The sequence below is a fragment of the Lissotriton helveticus genome, chromosome 5_1 (genome assembly GCF_964261635.1).
Source record: "Lissotriton helveticus chromosome 5_1, aLisHel1.1, whole genome shotgun sequence".
Taxonomy (NCBI): Eukaryota; Metazoa; Chordata; class Amphibia; order Caudata; family Salamandridae; genus Lissotriton; species Lissotriton helveticus.
In genome coordinates, this window is record NC_136065.1 from 561,594,988 (window position 1) to 561,618,336 (window position 23,349).

A 23,349-nucleotide genomic window follows, 5' to 3' on the forward strand; every position below is an offset into this window, starting at 1 on the left:
GCTCATCAGCACTGGGCTGATGTTTACTCGACTCTGTACTAATATTAAAAATATATTAAATAAACTGGCAAACATTTAGTTAAAGATTAATTGAAGTTGAACAAAGTAAGTAACGGGTGTCCCGTATCGCTTAACTTTGGGAACACCATCATTTTTTAAGGCATTTTGCAGCAAATTAATAAAAATATGATAGTCTCTTCATAATTTTAAAATTCAAGAATGCCGAACCATTTCATCTTAATACATCAGATTTTATCGGTGCATTGCTTTGAAGTATTTTTATTTTTATTTTTTTGGGGTGATTGTTTTTGAATAAGAATTTAGGGGCGGTCAGGCCTCCTCCCTCCAACAGCAATGCCAGTGGTGAGCTGGGAGCCAGGTCAGTTGTTATGTGCATCCTTTGGGTGGCCTAGGTTGCTGTTACAGATGAGCATTATTTCTATTTGTTGAATTAAACACATGAGAAGGTTTTGTACAGTGCACATCCTAAAGTCATGTTTTTCTAAATCCTCTTGCGTGTGATAATGTGGAGGGGGGGAGTGGAAAGAGACAATTGTCTAGGACCAAACAATTTGGTGAAGTGGGGATGCCAGGATTGAGCCCAGGTTTTCTTGTTTCCCTTTGTGCACTTCAGTCACTGGATTTACATGCTCCGCTTCCACTACAATTACCCTGGCCCGTCCCCCACCACACCGCCACCCTGTTGCCCTCAATCAGGCCCTCAGTCATACTACAGAGCAAACTTTGTGGCCTCTCGGAAAATGTTTGTGAGTGCCCATGGCTTAAGGTGTTGGTAAGTCACCCCTCTAGCAGGCCGTACAAGCCTTAAGGCAGGGTGCAGTATATCTCAGGGGTGGGCATACCTGCATGAATAGATATGACCCTGCAATATTTAAGTCTGTTCTTGAAGTTTTAGGTGCCAGTTAAGCCATGGAGAGTACATTGGCTGGAAACTAAACAACCAGAGTTCCCCAGCACCATGGTGGTTTTACTGAACCCAGGAGTGTTTGGTACCAAACAACTCCTCTCAATAAACCCACACTGATGCCAGTATGGGATTTATAAAAACATGTACCCAGAGGGCACCTCAGAGGTGCCCCCTGAAGACCTACCAACTCTGGTGTGGTCTCTGACTGGCTGTAGGCAGCCTGCTACAACCAGACATGTTTCTGGACCCCTGGGTCTAGAGCCCCTGCTCTCTGAAGCCAGAAACAAAGCACATCCTGGGTGGAGGTGTCAGACCTCCTGCCCCAGGATGCGCACACTACTCAAGAGGGAAGCTTCAAAGGATTTGCCGCCTTTGTAATGTGACCCCAGCCTCTGCTGCTAGTAGCAAATGGCACCCCTTTTCAAAGCCCCACAGCTGGCAGGAGAACAGGTGAAAAACCTAGTGAGGAAAGGTGTGCCCCCCTTCGCCAAATCCACCCCTCAGGTGCTAGAGTCGAAGTGAAGCACATTTTTCAGTGCTCACCTTCTTGAAGATGGTGGGACTTATCCAGTCAGGGCTATAGCTATACCCCATCCCACAAGAAGGTGGCATAATAGTGTGTGTAGTCACCCCAGGTAAGAGACCCCTTGGTCCCTACCTGTCATTCCCCTGTAACACCCCTAAATCTAGTATTTAAGTGGCACCCCCAGACCCTGAAATCAGGTTTCTGACTACCTAAGAAGAGCCAGACACTACATCGTCGCACCAGCTGAGAAGACTACAGACACCAACTGACTTGGCCCTAGCCCTACCGGCCTGTCTGCAGCTCTCGATGATCCTACGCCAAAAGACGAGCTGTCCTGCAGCCCAGTAACTACCAAAGCCTTGGAAGAACTGCCTTCCTTCGACAAAGATCAAGATCTCCCGTGGACAGTGGACCTTTCCAGAAGAAACCAACTGTATAGAACAACAAATTCTTCCCTGAGGAACCGCGAAAACACAGGACCCACTTCTGCACCCAATGCCCACAGCCAGAGTCCAAGTGGCCCCCCTGTCCTGTAAAGGTTCCCCAGTGCCTTTAAGCAAGAGTCCACCGTGGGCTGACCCAAGTCTGACTTCAACTCGACGCCTGCAGCTTCAACTCGACGACTCCCCTTGACCATGACCTGCCCAGTAAGACTTTTTTGACACCTAAGGACACCCCTGCACCGAAGCCCCTGGGCCTTGGGGAGCTTGACAAACTGCATCCGTACATCCCCTAGCATCTCTACTTACCTGGGCAGCTGTGGGTTTTCTTCACTCTGCTTCCTGACCTGAGCCTGCAGCCTTTCTTCAAGACTGATCTCCCCCATTGAATTGCATTGGACGCCCTTGTGCTGCTGAGAGTGTAAGTTTGATGCTGTCTTGTGGCCCTCCTGTACTTGCCTTAAATCCAGGAGATCGACCCCTGACAATGCTTTACTCCCCTATGAGCAGGGCGACTTCACTTACCCCCGTCAACATTGATTAACATTGGATGTCTGACCCCGAATTTGACCTCTGCACTCAGCCACCTTTGTGCTGCTGGTAGTGCGGTCCTGGTGCTGATTTGAACCTTGCCTGGTGTTGACTCCACAACCCGAAGACTGATTTTGTAAGTCAAGTACTTACATGAAAAACGGCATCCTTGTTTCCCTCCTATAGGTTAGCGTTGCAAAGCCTGAACATTGCACTGTGTTCACTTTTTAAAGTATAAAGTATTTTTCCTGAAAAAAGTACTTGCATTTTTGCGAACATCTTGGTCTTAAAATAAACCTTGAAAAAATGCTTATTTTTCTAAAATTGGTATGGTTCTCCTTTTTGATTCATGCGTCATTTATTATCACTCTGTGCATAACAAATGTCTTACACTCCTGCGTTGACCTGAAGCTGCTCGCCCACACTACCACAAATAGAGCACTTTGAGTTTACATTGAGCCCTGTACACTTCTGGGGAAATCTCTGGACTCATTGCACGATATACCCACTTAGTGATATACCATATACAGAGCCAGCTTCCTACAGATGGGTATGCCCAGACGAGGGTCCTATGCACACTGCCACTGGAACCAAGCTGATGAGCCCCAATAAAAGTGAAATCAGTCCTAGGTTTTTTGTGTTCCGGGTGACCTGGCCTGGCAATTCAGCCTGAACTGTTTCCACTGGAGAAAAGTTAAGACTGATTTGCATATGACTGGGTCCAAACTTAGGTGGCATGGTGTGAAAAATAATGATGGACTGGGATGCAGCCTTGAGCAATTATCGGTGGCTGAGATTAATTCTTGTAGTCCATACAGCACTTTTTTAAAATATATTTCAGTGTGACATCTGTTCAAGAAATCAACTGGCGTCGGTGCATAAAAGCACAGGAAAGTCAGGGTTATAACGTGCAAAATACAGGCTTACAGATGTGGAAAGTTCTAATTTAGCAGCATTTGAAGCAGTTTTAGTTTTGCCACCAGTTGGCAAGCCATTCACGAGGCTAATAAAAGAAAAGAGCTTACAAACTGAGAGATGAAGTCACCATACAAGTAAATTTATGTTTCTTGGATTTTGCTTTGAATTTTTGTCCAAGACAAGATCTCTAGAGACCTGTTTGACATTCTGTAGGCATGAGCGTTCTATTTATCTTTTATTTAGTCATAACATTGTCAGCTGTTGGTGTTCAGTTTGTTTCTCAATTGAAAGACTTCAACTGACCATAACCAGTGGATATTAACCTCTGTTTACATAGGCTTGATTTTGTGTATTCAAATTTTTACCCATTTCTGGCAGTTACTAGTTCTCCCTAAGTTGATACCATCTACATGTTTTCCAGGCATGCCAGTGTTATTCTATTTTCTCATGTTGTTAAATGAATAAGCTGTGCTGACTTTGATTCTCTACAAGTTTAATTGCTCTCACATTTTCTTTATTTTATTCATCGTAGGTGATAGTAATGGGAGCCACTAATCGCCCACAGGATCTTGACACCGCTATAATGAGAAGAATGCCATCGCGGTTCCATATCAACCAGCCTGTAAGTAGTTCCTTATTCCAGGCTTGGGCACATTAACATCCTCTACTGGTTCTGGGACTGTTCAAACTAGCCAGATTTGTATATTAGAGATGTTTTCTGTATAATGAAATATTGAAAATGGAAAAAACATAGCTTTTCCTCCATTTTAGATGTCGTGTCTTCCTCTGAAGCTATGGTAACTGACTCCATTGTTCACAGTCAAGTGCACCAAGTTCCCACCAGGTTATCCCCGTCTCTGTTTCATGCCCAATGTTTTGCCCCGTCCCTCATTTGCCATGGTTCTTTCAAGAGTCTTTGACCTTGTATCACATGGTTCTGTTCTCATAGGAGTACTCTCTTGGTGAGTAAAGCAATTTAATAAGTACTTGATGGATACTGCAAAGCAAACCCCTCTTCCTAATATAATGAATATGAAAGTAAAGGGCGTGTGATATGAAGCACTAGAGCTGTACTAAAAGTACTTAATTAATAATATATGTCCTTGGTAAAGATAGAAATCATTCTATAATTGCTCCTAATTACAACGTGCTAAATATTAGAATTGACAACAAAATAATTTCTCTCCATTGATTGCTACACCATTTGTGATGTTGGTTGAACCATGGTAAACATGGTTGGGAGGCCATATATTTAAATCTCTGAAAAAGCACATCTTTAGAGTGTCATGAACGAAACAAATCTACATTATAACAATGCTATACCGTTAAACCAGTGCTGTGCCTAAAAACGACAGCAGAACATCTTGCTAATGGGAGATTTTAATATTTAGTTTCACACAGCAGAGAAGAGTATGAGACCTGCTTGAGAATTTGAAAGCGACAGGCTTTAATCATTAATGGGCTACTTGCAGTAGGATTTAGCAGTTGCACAGTTCAACACAAAAAATGTAAAGGTTCAACCACAGTTGTGGCCAGATCATGTGCTCATCTCGTTAGAACACTTCAACATTAAATACTGTTCATGTTCTATGAACCTCTATATTAGCCTCTTAGGCTTAGAAAGTTTAAAAAGGGTAAGCACAGATATTTTTTCACTTGTATGTGTAGTCTAAAGCAAACCACTAAAAGCAGCAAAAACCAAGGCTCATCAGAGAGGCAAAATTATAGAAAGGGAAATAAAAGGAAAGCCCTAGGAGTACATGGTGCACCACGGACGCCTTCTTGATGCCATTCCGGCTCAGGTCGTCAAAAGTAAAATCAACACCAGAGAAGCTGTCCTCCTCTCCTGATACAAACACCAATACCATTGATGCTGTTTGAACTCTCAGCATCCTGTGACAAGGAAGAACATTAATGTTTAAGTGAAGAAGAGGTGGAAATCATGGCCATGGCACTTGAGTGGGCTTAGTCATTCTCCAGCATGAGATCGTCATTAACATTTGTAAAATAAGTATCTTCCACACGTGTGAAATTCCAGAACATCTTTGTAACAGAAATTGATAGCTCTTTAAACTGATGTAAATGCAATGTTTCATTTCTGGTTATCTGCTAGTACAGCAGAGCCCTCTGAAAATCGATAAGGCAGTTGAAAGCCCAGAGATCAGCACTGCTGCAAACATTCCTTTTCTTCTTACTTTTAAAAGTAAATGAATGAAAGATAACTGTTTTTATACACCTAGTCTGACAGATTCAATACTTCACAGCATTGGTTCTCCACAGTCTCAGAATACAACACAGTGGTATTTGGTTCCTAAGTTTGTTCTAGCATTCTAGAAAAGGAGGTAGTATGACACACACTCTCTGGTTCCATTCCTGTGACTCTATTTGGGAGGATCCGCTATTGTTTTTTATTGTAATGGTAGAGAGCTGATAGTACATGGCATTGTTCGTGCCAACCTGAGATAAAGAAGACTGCTCTTTTCCAAATGAGCTCTAAAAAATGTAAGTTAGAGACCTGGATAAAAATTACATGAGCACCTAATGTTTTTGCAGACAAAACTGAGATACTTGAGAGCTAGCTTTGAAACTGAGCTTTGAAAGCAATAATGTGACTGCATGAAAATAGAGATAGGTCTACAAGCCAGTGGCTGTCTAGGTGCTACTCAGTCTGTGCAGGCAGCATTTCAGATTACCAGTGCACATTGGGGCATGTCTGTGCTTTTGGCACATCCACCCAACAGTTTTGCAGTGTGATTCTTTTCTGGATTCGCATGCTGTGCATTATTCTGCCATCTAGTGGTTGTGTCCATAATACTCTTGTGATCCTGCAGCATAAGATGCGTGCTGGGCATGAGAATGCCGACCTACTGCAGGGGGTCTGCCTTGCATTGCAGTTGCTCTCCACTGTGTGTACCATTGCTAAGTGACTGATGCCAAGATACTGAGGTGGCTAGAGCAGATGAGCCTGTGCCTGGAGGGGGACCATTCTATTAATTTAAACCAATCCTGGGCCACTGCTGATTAGACATGCCTGTCATCAAGTTACCTTCTCTGTCTACAACAGCAATTCTGCAATTTCTCAGACTGTTAGTAAGAGAATCCATTTGAATAAAAACTGAATGGGCCCATGACTTGAGAGCAATGACTTTCTGTGTTAGATGTACTAAATTCCAATTCAAATTGGAGCAAATATATCTAACTCGTTCTTTTGTTGGGTTGCCAAGTGGATTGGAGATATGGTGAGACTAATTCCATGTGTACTAAAAAAAACTTAACCCATGGAAGTAGAGTGCGAAACGTGATAGTTTGGTTTCACCGGATTATGAATGAGACACAGTGTGTAGAAATGACAGGTTAAAAAATGAATGTAACAGAGTTCAAGTTGATTAAATGGCTTTTGCACAACAGCTCACTACCACAGGAATATCCTGGCACGAATGCTTCAACCAAAGAAGGTGATGTATAATTGAAATCTTAAAATAACCATGATTTTTAGCAGTTTTGTGAAAGTTACAAAATCATCTCAGGAACAAGTTTGAGTTGGTAACATATTCAAACCCGTCTGTGATGCAGAGCCAGATAGGAAAAAGAGCACCCCTGTTAAGTGTTGTTCTAATGCAACGGGAAGACCCTAACCAGGTGATAAAACCTTAGTCTGGAATGAGATTACTCAGGGCCTTCCCTGTACAAAGCTGTGTGGGTGAGCGGAAATGCAGCTCTTACTAATAGGGATCCAATGTAGAGAACAGATCCTGAGGTCGAATCTTAGGGGAACCAAAAGGAAGCCTGCATACCAGGCAGGCAACTGTGTTCTGAATCACCGACACACTTGACAAGAGTGACTCATTAGTGGCAACCTGTAGAGCATTCCCATTTTCTAATCCACTAGTTATAAAGGCTTGAGTGACGGATTTTCTACAAATGAGGGGAAGCCAAGGGAATACTTTTCCTATGAGGCGCAAAAAATGCTAAATAGGAGCCACAGATTGACTCAATCTGGTGGACCGTAGAAAGCTTGCCATCTAGAAGAATACCCAGTTTTTTACCACGTTTTTTGAACAAGGGGCAGTTCTAAAATCGCTAGGCCACTATTTCTTTGAACAGACCTCCTTAGCTGTGCCAGATTAATAGCATTTTTGTCGTTTCCCCATTTAGTTGTAAATAATTGCTTCATCCAAGAGGCCACTTTCCACATACAATTATAGAACCTAGGTTTTGTTACCTCAGAGTCTTGCCCCAATGAAATTACTAATTGGGTATCATCAGCATAAGACAGGATATTGAATCCAAAGGATTCCACAATATTTTCCATGGGGACCAAGTAGATATTAAAAGAATGGGAATCTGAGAGGATCCCAGAGGAACCCCACAATTGTTGATCGTATTCCTTCATGTGAAAGGCGAAATAGAGACCACTTAGCCTGGATGACAGATTTTCTTTAAGACAGACCTAACACCTACACGTGCACCCAAATGTCTTGCAGTCTCTAAATGAGAACCGCATGCGACACTGTATTGAATACCGCAGAAATGTCAAGCAGAATACACATAGCCGATCTTCCTTCATCCAAGCTGGTCCTAGTAGTGTTTATAGTGGCTAAAACAGCTGTTTCCATACTATTGAACTGAGAGTTGACTATCCGTTTCGCCGTGACATTAATGGAAAGGTAAATACCGCAATCTAGCGGTAGTTAAAAAAACAATTGTCACGTCTGCTGTAGGTTTTTTTTTCCCAGATAGGGGAAACCTACTCCAACTTCCAGGCGTTTAGCAACTCAGCCATTTCCAAGGGTCGTTTCAACAAATCCGTGAAATGTGGCACTAGAACAGCGACAAGGGTGCAAATGTATGAGGAGGACAGTGATAATCCAGAGACTCTGACTTAATTGTAAGTAATATCTCTTGTAGCTCCTCTGGGACGATCAGATCAAATCTTCCCAGTTACGTGGGGCAGCAGTAGAAAGAAACCAATATACTACAGAATCAGACGAGGTCTCTATTTGGAGGTCAGGATACGCCTATATTATGCTAATCTTCTCCCAAAAATCGCTGGTGACTGAATCCAATATATCCTGGGAGGCGGGGATTGGTGTCCTACAGATGCCCAGCTTTATAAATTCAGTCATGGTCTTAAAAATCTCTGTGGCAGTGTTGCCTGACTTCTCGATCCTGACCCCCAAGAAACTCCTGCGTGCCTCCCTCAGATGCCTGTGATGGGGCGTTAGGACTGATTTATAGGCTCCTCTGTCCAGGGGAGTTTTAGGCCTGTACCACACCTTTTCACGTTTCTTACAGTTTTGTTTTTCCTGTCTAAGCTCCTCGTTATACCATATATCACCCCAGTTTTGTTTTTGCCGTTTTTTGAATGATGTAAGCGGGCAACAATTTCTAGTCGTTCTTCCCTATGATTAAAACAAAAAAAGTTCATGCAGTATGGTGTCAATGTGGGGATAATGTCCTCATGATATAAAAAACAATGTTCTGATAACAAGGGCAGGTGCAACCACAGCAATAAAAAAAATTACATTTGATGAAATCAAAGAGATTCTATGTGGTGCGTGTAGGAAGCTGACTATACAGTGCACCAAAATGAGGTACACTGCAAGGAGTCCAGACAACCCTTACTGGTTTACAGTGGCAAAAATGATTACACCAGCTGCTCTTGTTAGTTGTAGTGTGGGCGAGCAGTTTAGGCTTATCAGAGGATAGCGTTCAGCATTTATTGCACAGTCAGTAAGCAAGACACACTCAAAAAAGAAGCCCTTCACCAATTTATGAAAATAATACAGATTTTTATATGAATTTAGACACCAACATAGTCGTACTCAAGTAAGTCCTCCAAGGGTTTTGGGAAGATTTCCAGCTCTTGGCGAAGTCAGTCCCAGTGATAGTCGCAGTGCAAGTAGCCTGGCAGGGCTTTTTTGCCAATCTTTGGTGCAGGTCTTCAGTTCTCACTTTATTCGGTCCAGTTGCCAGTAGTCTAATCTGCTTTCCTGGTGCCAGGGGTTCCCCTAAATACTTAATTTAGGAATTTAGGGGAGTGAAGGGTAGTAGCCAATGGGCCACTTACCCTTGAATTCACTACACCTCCTAGATGACCATTTCCTGTAGGGAGTTGGCATTGCCCTGTCCCAGTGTACCTAATTCCACCACACACGAGATAGTGGAATTCCCTCTTTCATGTTCACTTTAGGCTGCCCACCTTAGGGTTGTGACTAGCCTGGAGGTGCAACACGTCTCCTTGCATGGCTAATATCCGGCCTGTCCTAGTGCCAAATGGCCCTCAGGGTAGGAGTGGCATCTCCCAGGTCTTGGGAAACCAGACTCTCATATCAAAGGCAGTGGGCTCTTTGAAGGTCCCTGCCTTGACATGCTCATTTACTGGCCTTCCTCCTAGAGGAGGTGTAAATGTCTACTGCCAGAGCAGGCATTGTTTCTGACCTCAGAGTGGGACTCCCATCTCCCTGAGGGGTCAGAAACCCATCTGTGATGGCATGCTGGATAGGACCAGTCAGCCAGCACACCAGAGATCTAGTAGTGTTCAGGGTACCTCTAAGGTACCCTCTGGGTGCATGTATTAATACATGAATCACTGAAACCAGTGTGGGTTTAATAATACCAAACACCATATGTTTTGGTGAAGCCATTATGTAACTGGGAAACTCGTTTTGACCAGTGCCCAGTACATATACCTTTAGATGGCTTCCCTGCTAACTTGCAAATCAAGCAATGAACTTGACATTACAGGGTCATATCTGCTCATGCACATATTTCTTCGTATGTGCTATAATGCACCATGCCTTAGGGCTCCAAGGCCTTCTGTAGGGGTGACGTACATATAGCCCATGCAGTGTCTTTGGCATGGCACACAGGTGAGTGTCATGTGATGTTTTCAACCATGATTTGCACCATGTCTTGCTGCCTGCAATGGCAGTCTGTGTGGAATTTGTGTGTGGGTCCCGTAGGGTGGCATAAGATATGTTGCAGCCCTTATGGACCCTCTTTAGTACCCATGCCCTAGGTACCTGGAGTATCATTTTCTAGGGACTTGCAGGGGTACTAAAGTCCTTAGCCAGTGGTGAAACAATCAGGCATCACTTTGTTTTTAAGGCGGGAGTACTGGCACTGCGGTATGGTTAGCAGGCCTCTGCACTGTCAAGAGTCGAAAATCAGCATCTAGCAGCTACAAAGGGGCAAAAAGTGTGTGTGGGGGATGCTGCAACAAAAACCCAGGTTCCTACACAACCAGTCCTCCCCCCACCCCCACCTCCTCGCCCCGCCAGCCAACAAACCAGGAGACTCCGACTAGGATGACCCTCCCTGTTTGTGGCTGTCAGGCAAGGAAGAGAGTAAGTAAACAGGCTGCATTGTTGCAGGGCCTACTCATCCTCACATCCTCCTGTTCAGGTCACTGCCTCTGGGCAGTTGACCTATCCCAACAGTGGTAGAAACCATTTTAAACTGCATTTGATAATTTTTACCTTTTCTCCTTTCCTTTGGGTTAGAGGTAGCTACCTATGCTCGGACTAGCTGTGTCCGGGGGCCTAACTGTTTGACATGCGGTCGTACCACCATGGCCAGGTCAGTAAAGTCGAACATCCAGCAGGTGCTACAGACAGCCGTCCACAAGCATAACCACACCTTTCGCTCACCACTGACTGGGGGATGGGAAAACAAAAAGGTTTCTTTGGGTTCAGGGGGGTCTAACTGCTTTTTTGGAGTGGGGGTTACTACATCTTGCAGCAAACACCTTTGTGCCACTCTCTCTTCTGTTAGCTGAGGGGTCACACCTCCTGCTGAACATTTGCCTGACTGGTCAGGATTTTTGTGGGGCAGGTCAGGCTTTACCAGTGCCAACTTTGGAGTTCTTCCTTACTGGAGCAGACTCTCACTGGAACTTTTTCTAAAAAGTTGCCCACCTTTCCTACACTTCCTCTGGAGCCTACGTTTACTAACTATAGGCTCAGCACCTCCAGAATCCTTGGAAGAGGACTGGCACTGGACCAGTACTTCTTTTGGGCTCTGACCAATCTCTGATAGGTAATTTCCTAGAAGACAATAAGGAGGAGGTCTGGACGGACTACCAACTCTGCCAAATAAGGGACCCAGCCATCTCTAAAGACACTAAAGCCACAGGCCTAACAGTAACCTCACCTGGATAGCCCTTACTCGTCTAGTCTCTCTTAGCAAATACTCGTCTGGGGATACCAACCTCTCATGCACCACAGTGTGACTGGAAGGATTAGTTACTTACCTGTAACCCTAGTTCTCATCCAGGGGTATACTCATCAAAGTCCTAATCTATGAATAATCCCCGCCCATGTGCGGGATCCCGGAGCATATAGAACATACATATATATGCATATGTGAAAACATATATCAATGCAGCCTAAGATATTTCCACATTGGCCAAAATGCTGAAATTACATATGTTTGTATAGTAGCACCTGTACTCTCCCAACCCCTAAGGAAGAAAGAGAGCAGTAAACATTTGTCATACAACATTGCTTTATCGCGATAGAGAAACATGTAATTGCAGGCATTTGCCAGTAGGTTGCAGTAGAGTATAAAGAAAACTGACACCATGCCTTTAACCCCTTGCATGCTGATGACGGCCCCCAGCCGTCATGCACCACAGTGCTCGTGTGCTGATGAGGCTGGGGGCCGTCATGACCGCACCCGCGCTGAAATCTTCAGCACAGGAACAGAATCGCGGCAGCATGGAAGGGGTTAAGGCATTAGAGTAGGGGTACCGTACCTTTAAGACCTGTAGGTGACCCTTTGCTCCCATCATGCACCACAGGTGGCAGTTAGGGCAGTAAATCCACAATCATCATACAATAACTTTGCAGTAATGCTCGTCCGGGGAGGTGGGTGGATCGCTTATGACTTTGATGAGTATACCCCTGGATGAGAAATAGATTACAGGTAAGTAACTAATCCTTTCATTCCAGAGGATACTCATCAATAGTCATAATCTATGAATGGATTAGCAAGCCCATACCCAAAGTCTCGCGGACGAGCAATCAAGTACACAGCAAAAAACATGAATCAATATCACATTTATAATGCAGTTATGCAAACAAATTCCTCAAAGAGGCCTGTCCCACTTGGGCATCGGCCTGTGCATCTGAATGTAGGCAGTAATGGCGGGTAAAGGTATGTCCTGAGCGCCATGTAGCCACCTTACAAATCTAAGATATCGGAATGTTACGAAGGAGAGCTGTTGTAGAAGCTTTCCCTCTAGTGAAATGTGCACGTGGTTTGCCCTGTAAAGCTTTGTTAGCTAATTGGTAAGACAGAGCTATACAGGAGACGATCCATCTCGTGATGGACCTTTTTGAAGCTGACAGACCGGTATTAGTTGTACCATTATTAACAAAGAGCCGGTTAGAATTCCTAAGTGGAAGAGTTCTAGCCAGGTAAAATTTGAAAACCCTCTGGAGATCTAGGGAATGTAAAGACCTCTCCCGGGGAGTGGTTGGTTGAGGGAAGAAAGTAGGCAGTGTGATGGTCTGATTGATATGGAAATCCGAGACCACCTTGGGCAGGGAGCTTGGATGTGTTCTCAGCATCACTCTATTGGCATGAAAAACTGTGTAAGGTTCCTTGCAACACAGGGCCTGGATCTCACTCACCCTGCGGGCTGAGTTGATGGCTACCAAAAAGCAGCTTTCCAGGTCAAGTGCTGCAAAGATGCCTTATGAATAGGCTCGAAAGGAGCACCCATCAACTTGGTAAGTACGATGTTAAGCTCCCAGGGAGGAGAGAGGGACCTCACTGGCGGAAACACTTTCTTAAGCCCCTCCAAGAAATCTTTGACCACAGGCATGAGGAAGAATGAGGTCTGGGAAGGAGACTTCCTATAGGCTGTGATTGCCGCTAAGTGAACCCTGATGGAGGGGTACTTCAGGCCTGACCTTGCCAAGTGCAATAAGTATGGGAGAATCACCTGCTCCTGACCTTGAAGGATGTCCAAACAGTCAGCCGAGAGGTCTAGGTGGCCATACTGGATGACCTCAGGAGCCATGCAGTCAATCAAAGGAAAGGGAGATTGAGGTGAAACACCCTCCCCTCGTCCTTGGTCAGCAAGTCTGGGTGGCAGGGCAGCCTCCAGTAAGGAACCTCTGACAGCTGGAGGAGATCCGGGTACCACCACTGGCGTGGCCACTCCGGCGCTATCAGGATCATCCTGATGTTGGTCCTGTAGAATTTCTGTATCCCCGCCGAGATCAGAGGCAGTGGAGGGAACGCGTACAGCAATGTCTGAGATCAGCTGATCAAAAGTGCATTCCCCCGTGATCCCTGCTGGGGGAATCTGGACGCGAAGACTGGGCATTTCGCGTTTGCCGCGTCTGCGAACAGATCTATGTCTGGCACTCCCCATTGTCGAAACAGCTCCAGAGCGATGTCTTCGTTGATCACCCAGTCGTGCGCTTCTACGAAGTCTCTGCTTAGGCCGTCCGCCTGAACATTCAGGATTCCTGGAAGGTGAACTGCAATGATGGAGAGACCTCTCGCCAAAGGCCTAATGGATTGAGCTTCCAGAGACCGAACTCGTGACCTGGTGCCCCCTTGTTTGTTCAGATAGAACATTGTTGTTGTGTTGTCTGTCTGAACTTGAATGTGGCTGGAGTGCAGAGACGGGTGCAGGGACTTGAGCGCCAGATAGACAGCCCATAGCTCCAAGAAGTTGATATAATAGCTTCTTTCTGTTTCGGACCAGAGACCTTGTACCATGAAGCTGGTCCATATGAGCACCCCAGCCGTGCATTGAAGCATCCGTGACCACTGTCTGCGTTGGAGGCGACTGATGAAACGGCACTCCTTGCAGAAGGTGAGAACGTTTCATCCACCATCTGATGGAGTCTCTGGCAACTTGATGGAGAGAGACTCAATCTTCCCAGTGGCCTGACCTCTGAGACCATTGGTCCTCGAGTGCCTGCTGTAGAGGCCGCATGTGAAGGTGTGCATTAGGCACAATGTAGATGCACGAGGCCATCGATCCCAGTAGTGACAACACTTGTCTGGCTGTAGGGCTTAGGTGTCGAGCAGGGTGGCGCACTTCAGAAGCATTGGTGACAACCTCTCCTCCGAAGGACACGCGCTTGCTTCTGCGGAGTCCAGGGAGGCGCCCAGATAGTTTATTCGTTGGGTGGGGTTGAGGACCAACTTTTTGTAGTTGACTTGCAACCCCGAAGATAGAAACAGGTTGAGAGAGTAAGAGAGATGGCTCTGAAGCAGAACAGGTGTGGAGCTTTTCAGGAGCCAGTCGTCTAGGTAGGGATAGACGAAGATCTTCTGCCTGCGGAGGAAGGCAGCCACCACCGCCATGCACTTGGATAATGTCCGTGGGGCGAATTTGAGGCCGAACGGAAGCACTCAATACTGATAGTGGTGACGGGCTATCTGAAACCTGATGCTTTACTGAGACCGGTATATGAAAGTAAATGTCCTGCAGGTCGATGGCACACATCCAGTCTCCCTGGTGAAGGTGCGGAAATATCTGATGCAGGGCTAGCATACAGAATTCCTTATTTCTGATAAACCTGTTCAGCAGGCGCAGGTCGAGAATAGATCTGTACTCTTTGGCTACTCACCGCTTTTGTTCTAGAAAGTAGCGCGAGTATACTCCCTGATTTCTTTGTATGGGAGGGACCTTCTCTATGGCCTTGTTTGCGAGAAGGGTAGATACCTTGTCTTTCAAAAGCTGACTTTGACTTTGAGGAAGGCGCTTGAAGTTGCGGGGGCACTTGTGGAGGAGGAGACTTGAACCTCAGCAAGTAACCATGCTGCACGATATTCAGTACCCATTTGTCTCTTTTTATGGCTTTCCACTCTTCCAGGTGTCAAGCTACATTCCCTCCCACCGGAGTGGCGAACGGTTGCAAAGAAGCAACAACTCAAGGCTTGGGAGGCTGCTTAGAGGTGGACTGCTGCTTGTTGTTGCCTCTTCCTCTCCCAGGGCGCCTTTGTTGGAACTGGGATCTTTGATGGTTCTGGGAGGACCATTGAGGGGTTTGAACCCTCTGTTGAAATGAACGTTTGTCGCCCTGACGGAAACGTTTCTTGAACTCCTTGTGCTTCTCCAGACCAACAGCCTTGACAGTGTGCGTCTCAGCCTTCATTTTGTTCATCTCGTCATCAGTGTGAGCCCCAAACAGAGATGAGCCATTAAATGGGAGGTTCAGAATTTTCTTCTGGGCATCAGGCTTAAGGCCTGTGAGGCGCAGCCAGGCCGAGCGTCGTGAACAGACTCCATGAAGTAGCCATGAGCGGCAAGATCTGAAGCGTTCCGCTGCAGTACTTATTACCTGATTGGCTACTAGCCCACCTTCCTTTAGAATTTCTGTGAAATCCTGCCTGTCTTCTTTGGGGAGCTTCTCGGCGAAACGTGTGAGGGAGTCCCAAAGAGATCTGTCGTATCTACCGAGAAGGGCAGAAGCACTCGCAACCTTCATTGATGACGCTGAAGTGTTGCAGATCTTCCTCCCATATGAGTCCATCTGTTTGATATCCTTCTCGGGAGGCACAGAGGATGATGTAGAAGCTGAGTGGGACTTCATGGCTGGAGCCACAATGACCGAGTCCGTTGGTGGGTCAGTCCTGAGAAACCAGTGGTCCTCTGCTAGAGCCTTGTATTTTTGGGTGATTCTGGATGGCACGGAACCCACCGTCGCAGGGGTGAGGAAGGTGGCCATAGCCGGTTCCAAGAATCCTGGCACCAGTGGTAGCAGCGGTCTAGGAGCTGTCCGGTGATTCAAGGTGTCAAAGATGACAGACAAGGGAACCACCGGGGCATGCAAAGTGATGTTGAGTTTCTTTGCACCCCTACCCAGAACATCTGTGAAGGTCGAGATGTCATCCATTGGCGACACCCGTGATGGAGGTGTTGAGGAGAAGGTCGGAGAGTAGTCCCAGACCGTAGATCTTGTAGAGGAAGACCATGTAGGTGATCTTGTGCGCCTCCTCTTATGGGGCCTGTCGTGATGATGGCTGTGACGACCCCTGGACCTAGACCGACGTGTAGAAGGCGATCTTGGTCTAGGAGGTGATCTTGGCCTGGGAGGCTATCTTGGTCTCCTAGGGGGAGACTTCAAGGGTCCAGCCGGAGTGCTTTTCCAAGGAGTGGGCGAATACGTGCGGGAGTAATCCGAGTCCAGACTACTGCGGCCACCTGACACAGCACCTTGCGGACGGCGAGGCGACAGACTGGGGCCCCTCCCCTCCGCAGGTTTGGGGGATGCTTCTGGTGAGATCTCCACAATGTGCAGTCCTGGAGATGATGATCGGTCTCCTGATGATGATCTGTACCCGGGATCTGACTGCCGCAGGGACTCCGCAATTCCTGTGACCTCTTCTCTTGACGTCGAGTGCTTCGACGGCGATGAGGTCTGAGTCACCATCGGCGTTGAATGAGGTCTCAATGGTCTTGACGTCGATCGCCTAGGGTGATGAGGTGACCTCGACACCGACCTTCTCTAGAAGTCTCTATTAGATATGAATTATAAATGAGGATAATATTCATTTTCTTGCTACCTTGAGGGGCAGTATTTGTCATAGTAGATGGAAATAATAAAAGTAAAATGTGAAGTTAAAAAGTAATATAGTAAGGTATGTATTATTTATTCCATCATTCTCCTTGATCCTATCCCCCACACACCCCAATACCTTTACTGTTTTAAGGTAAGATATTTTGCTTAGGAAGCAACCTGACGGTGGAGCATTAATAAACCATTCATATTTCAGTTCACATTTTGCAGCATGGTGAAGGCTGCCAGTTTACCCTAAATGTCCTATACTATCTATAAAATGTGCCTTATATTGTAACTTTGCTTGCATATATCGGCAGGATCTCCTTTTTTCCACTGGGACATTGTCCGTTTAATCAATGGTAGGTGTTGTCTAGGGCTTTATTGCCATGAACAAACGTTCAGGATAAAACGTTTTATGGTCAAATGTAATTCATTTCTGTTTTTGAAACTTGTATGAATCCTGTATTTGACTTGAAATTGATAAAGATGCATTATATCTATTTTTTTGCAGTCCTTGCGACAGAGAGAGGCAATCTTGAAACTTATTTTGAAGAATGAGAATGTAAGTAAATCAAAATGTTGCTCTCTGCATATCTTTCTATGTCACTGCACTAAAGTACCAAAAATGTTAGCGAGCGAAGCATAACTGGAATTTTTAAGTAATTCACAGAGTTGACAGTGGTGGGACTAACCATCTGTGGACCCCACTCTGTATATAAGTGGTACCATTTAAAGGTTGTTATTTGCATTCTTCATCTGCCCCATTTGAAAGTGGGCTAAGCACCAGTTTTTGACATGGGAGCCTCAACTGACTTTTTAAATGTCAAACCCCCGTCCTGGGGTTGTTCGTCAGTGTATGTCAGAAGATTCACCCTATTTATAGCAGTCCTTCTGTAGTCCTTTTTTTAGGTCTTGCGCCTAGCGTTGCATTGCACAGCATTGCTCGCACAGCGGGAGACCTCTGGTACAGGCTTCAAAAAGCTGACCACCCGCTTCTGCGTCTGCTTTTGTGATCCTCAGCTGCTATTGGCTTGTGCGTTCTTTTTTTTACAAAGCCAGCACACAATTGGGCAAAGGCGGCGCATGTCCCGCTTTTGCTCCGCCCATTCCCATTTGTGTCTGTTATGCGCAGCAGCGCGCGTTTGCCTTGCTGCCGCACACCCTCACCCCCGCTCTTCTGTGGTGAGCGTGCACCACTGGTTTCGATTCCCGGCCCGCTCCTCTGTGGTGCGCGCACACCACTGGTTTCACATCTTCTTAATGTGCCACAAGTATTACTGTTACTCGCAAGCGCACTTGTCTTGCAACAATCAAGCATATTTTGCAAGCACAGAAGTATATCTGAGGGAAGCGAAGATGAAATGAGCCTTTCTCTGGAATGCGGGGGGGTTAACAACTATAAATGAAAAGTACAGCAGTCTGTAGGACCTAAAACGATGCAAACTTCGAGGAAATATTGTTTTCACTCTCGGAGAGAACACTCAGTAAAATGTCCGGATTGCTCAGTTTTACTAGGATGCCGTGTTGATACTCACCGCCGGCGTTGGAGCTGCCTGTACGCTGGAGTGGATGGCTGTGTCCGGGGCACCCTCTGTTCCTTCTGAAGTCGCTGGCTGTGAATGCGGCTTATGATTGAAACTGACCTGCTGCTGGCTTCCTGGTCACATGCCTCTGCGTCTCGTGCTCTTATTTTCGCCTTCTAATCAGCTTCCTGCTTGGAGACTTCGGAGGTTTCTTTGTCGTTTCTGTGTCTTTATTTATGCTACATTCTCGCTTTTCCACTATTCCAAGTATTTATATGGCGGATTAAGAAATGCTATTAAAGGACTGGCGGCAATTGTGGGGCAGCACCAGCACCATCTTTTGTTCAGGTAGTGTACATGTGTTTAAAATGTTCCGGTTGCAGCACGAGTGGGTTTGGCTCAAACTCGGCCCGCCACGTTCAGATAGTAAATACTGCTTACCCTGCTGTAAGTGTCATCACAGAAGAGTGGGGATCGCATGTTACTCCCTATGTCCCAGGACACAAAACCCCTGTGGGCTGTTATTGTCAATCAACCGACATTTATGGAGCGAGGCAAATCATCCGTGGGAGTATCAAGAAGCACTGGAGATGCTTGCTTCTGCTGGTGGTTTTCATTGGACCATCCCAGGGCTTGTGCTTCATCCTGAACTGCAGGAATAACGGGCGAACCTGAGGTGCAGGCAGGGCTTTAAGTGGTCCGGGGCTGGCTGGTGCTGAGCACCGGCAGTTCTAACAAGCATTTGCAACGCAATAGGTCTCGCATTTACGTGAGTTTAAGGTATTGGCATTGTAAATGACAATGCCTTTTATTTATGTTTTAAAAACCAAAACATAAATAAAAGGCAGTCATTTACAATGACATAAATGCGAGACCTATTGCATTGCAAATGCGTGTTCTTGTTGGGGACTGTCATGGAAAGTCTGGCAGTTTCAAACAGGAAATAGGAGTGTCTGCAGCATATTTGACAAACTCCAGTACATCAGGCCAATTGTTTTTTGCAGAAATAAATGTTTGTTTCTGCAAAATTTAAATAATATGCTGATCATCCTCCATGCAAGGCAACCAGCAGCGTTTCAATTTTTCCGAAAAGGCTTCTACCACAGTGGCAGAAGCACTTTAAACAAAATGATCCTCGCTGTGTTGGTGGGTGTCTTGTAATTAAGTTGTAGGTCTTCCTCCCCGAATGCAGAGGTATTGGCCTCCACCAGCCTGGCAGTGAAAATCATTGTTTATGAAGTAAGTATCATTTAGGAAACTGTCTCTATGTGATATGTCAGTAATGTGATATATCGTGTAAAGAGTCCAGGAGTTCCCTTGCTAGTGGACAGGGCTTGCTATGCAATCCCAAAGTGCTTTTTAGGGGGTACAGTGGCCAAGTAGCCTTAGTTTTAACACAGACATTTGCAAATACACTCAATGATTAATAAATGACTTCACAACTCAAGGAGGAGATCCACCCATCGTACACCACCCGCTGCAGATGCAGGGTACAAATCTGCATTGGAACCCCAATGCTTTTCAATGGGGATCGGTCTCTGTAAACAGAGGCTGCAGGCTCCTGCTAGGAAGCCAGTTGGACTGAACCTTGCGATGCTCGGGGAAGGGACACCTTTGGTCCTCTAATCCAGGGGCGACTGGTGAGGAGTTGTATTTAGGCATCGGGTTTTCTCTTACTGATTTTTGTTTTGTGAGGAAGGAGGTGATAGAGGAGGAGGAGAAGGGTTAGTACCAACATATTTCTTTTTAAGAGGAATATGAGAATTGTCCCCTGGCTCTGGTTTGCGTTTAAATGGCAATTTGGTTTAAATATGTCCAGTTTTAGGGTTAATAAACAGTTCTTTTTGTTTTGGGTCCGGTTTGGAAGGCGGGACGTCGAAATGGGTCTCCTTTTGCGGTAAAGGAGCATTTTTGGGTCTAGGTGCCAAGATTTTTGGTGCCAGTGTTTTCGATGCCGAAGCTTTCGGATCCGAAGAAGCTTTTTTTTTTTTTTTTTATAAGGAGCCGGCTCTGAGTATGGTTCTGGTTTCGAGGCCGAAAATTTCGGCTCGATGCCAGTGTGGCGACTCGATTCTGAGCCGGGCGACTTTTGTGTGTGTTTCGGTGCCAAGCCAGAAGACGGGGCGTTGGAAACATTTTCTTGGTGCCAACCTTGGCCCGAAGGCGGATGTTGGACCGTAGCAATTTTCTTGGGCTGACTTGGACTTTGGGACAAGGGAGGATCGGTACTCCTGGTACGCTGACCTTGCAGAATCTTTGTCCATATCATTGCCGGATTCTGAGACAGAAACAATCTCCTCCTGTTCTTATTCCTCGGCTCCTAGTGCATCGTAATTCTCTTGTTCGGAATGTTCTCCGAAAAGGTCCGGAATTGGCCAGATGTTTTGACTTTGCATTTTGTGATACCGAGCCTGGCGGTCGCAGAGCATATTCTTCGATCGGAAAGATCTATACGTGTTGCAGTCCTGTTCGTTGTCCTCTGGGGATAAGCACAAGTTGCACACTTCATGTGAGTCGCTGCACGGAAACTTTGCGTGGCACCTCGGACAGAATTTAAATGGAGTCCGATCCATGGACGGACGCCGGTAGGCCCAACGGACTTTCTCTAATTTCTCGATCGAAAAGAGTTTTATAAACTGATATGATATGCGAAGATTGGGATACGCGATCAAAAACTATACCATTCAGGGTAAGTGGATTGAGCACAGAGGGGAACCCAAGGAACTGTTTCGAACCAGACCGCAACAATACATGTCCGAACCCAATGGCAGAAAAAAAGTCTAACAATGGAGTCCATGCGCACTATCACCGAAAGGAGTCGTCACCTTACCTCATGACTGGAAAGACTTCTTCGAAGAAAACCCACTTGAAAACATCCCGACCTAACACTAGATGGCAGGAGTATGCAGAGCATGCAAATCTACAGCTCTACATGCCAAGAACAGATGCTTACTGGGTACGTAACATTTTCCTTATCATTCCATAGGTGCCATTCCTGGAATCCTATTGTATAATTTACCCATGCACGTCCTTGTTTTCTCTTTCATTTATTCTTTGCCCCTGATGAAGCCTTGCAACATGAAGCTATTAGTTCATCAAGTTCTTTCAAATTTGCCTACGAGCTCCTGCATCTAATTAGATCTTTTGAGATAACACTCAAATATAGTCTGGTCTTTTTTGCAAACTACTTTTACCGTCTGAAACATATTTGCCTTTGCAGACTTTCTCTCTTTATATCGGTCTCTGTAATTTTCCCTTGGTATACCCCAGATAGGTTCACAATCATCCCATTGCCAGTGGCATTCTCTGTATTAAGTACTCTGGATTACATACGGCAGGAGAGGTGAGCAGTGAGACATTCCCAGCCTAGAGTTCCAACTAAGCATGCTGATACCTTTTGCTTAAACATGCATCTTGGGCTGTTATTGACCCTGATCTTTGCCTATTGTTCCAATTGTGAAAATATTGCCAGAAAGGCTGTTTGCTTCTGCAAATAAGTTGCTGGACTTTTTATTTGCTGTGGGACACCAACCATAAACATGAAGTAGAAAAATATTGACTTTGTTAAACAATCTGCTTGTTGGAGCTTGAAATGTTTTCTTAAACTTTGTACGCTGGCAGTAGTCAGGGCCCTTAGCAAATGTCGTGCCAATCCAAGATTATGGCAAGTTTTAACCTGATTCTGAAAAATGAACCAAGTGCTACAAACACGATTGAAACAAGATAAGATTAACAGCATCGGACTTTACGCTTGTGGTTTCTGCAAGAGTATGGGAATTATGACTGAAAATGCTACAGTGATTAAACACTTTGCCCTCTTCCTATTTCCAACAATACCTCCTTTTTTCTTGTTCAAGCCCCCTTCCTTCATCCTCGGATTCCACAACTCGCATCTCGATAATATTTACTTAGATTGGTAATTACTGACACAAACTAAGAAAGTTCCATTTAAAAAATAATAATAATAATGTACTAATTGGAAAAATACATTTGTGATTTGGTATTCATTTCCCTTTTTTTTTTTTTGGGTTCAAGTAATTCATACCAGAAAAATATTACATAAATAAATAGCCTCCCCTCATCAGAAATGTGTCCAGATTAGATCTCAAGTATGTTAGGGTTCACTGCCCAAATGTATGTATTTATTTTGTTCTATGCAGGAGAAGGAAAGGGAATTATATAGTCTTGTTTAGCTTGGTGAAATAACCTAATTGGCTGTATCAGAGGTTACCAAACCGTGGGTTAGAACTTAATGATAGGTCATGAGCCGATTTATGTGAGTTGCAAAAGTCGTTGTCTATATGTAAGTAGTCTTTAACCCTGTGGGCGTGGGAACAGGGATGACTGTGACACCAGGATTTGGATTCAATGACGGTTTTATTTTGAGAGTTCTTTTAGGGTGTGACATAAGCGTCTTTCTGTTTCTAAATGTCAGTCTCTCTCGGGCAAAGGTGTTGGGGTCGGTGGTGAGGGTCTTCTTCTTTTTCCACTGCTGTCGGGGATGGTTCCTTTACACCAGATACAGCAGACTCCGGGCCATGGAAAAGACCAACAAGAGAGGGAAGCCGTTAGTTCACAGTCCTCTTTATGAGGTGCACCAGGGGAACCGGGGGGAGTGAGGATGAACCCAGTGAGGTATGTCTTGAACTATGTACAGTGCTATGTACAGTGCTCCGTGAAACATCAAAGGAAGGTAAAAGATACAGAGGGTTGGGGAACACAGTATGGTAGGGAAACGACAGGGGATAGTAACGTACAGGGATATGTACACCGCTACTCTCTAGCGCTTAGTTTCCCAACCCAGGCCGCCCAACGCTGCCGTACCTGTGATAGCCACACTCCTCCCTCGGGAGTGTGGCACGGCGGTTCGCGGGGTCGTTGGTCTCCTGGCTCTCCTCTGGTCTCGGACCCTCCGTCCCTCCCGCGTTCTTCCTTCAGGTGGTTCTCC

The 23,349-nt window shown here is 45.5% G+C and overlaps 1 protein-coding gene across 2 annotated transcripts in view; it reads left to right on the forward strand.

Annotated features, from left to right (window-relative positions):
- Nucleotides 1-23,349, forward strand: part of ATAD1 (ATPase family AAA domain containing 1) — a 291,020-nt gene that overhangs the window by 200,359 nt on the left and 67,312 nt on the right. For both annotated transcript variants that reach the window (XM_078642892.1, XM_078642891.1), the window contains exons 7-8: nucleotides 3,876-3,965; nucleotides 17,390-17,440. In XM_078642892.1, the coding sequence (XP_078499018.1) occupies nucleotides 3,876-3,965; nucleotides 17,390-17,440 (141 nt within the window). The remainder of the gene's footprint in view (nucleotides 1-3,875; nucleotides 3,966-17,389; nucleotides 17,441-23,349) is intronic.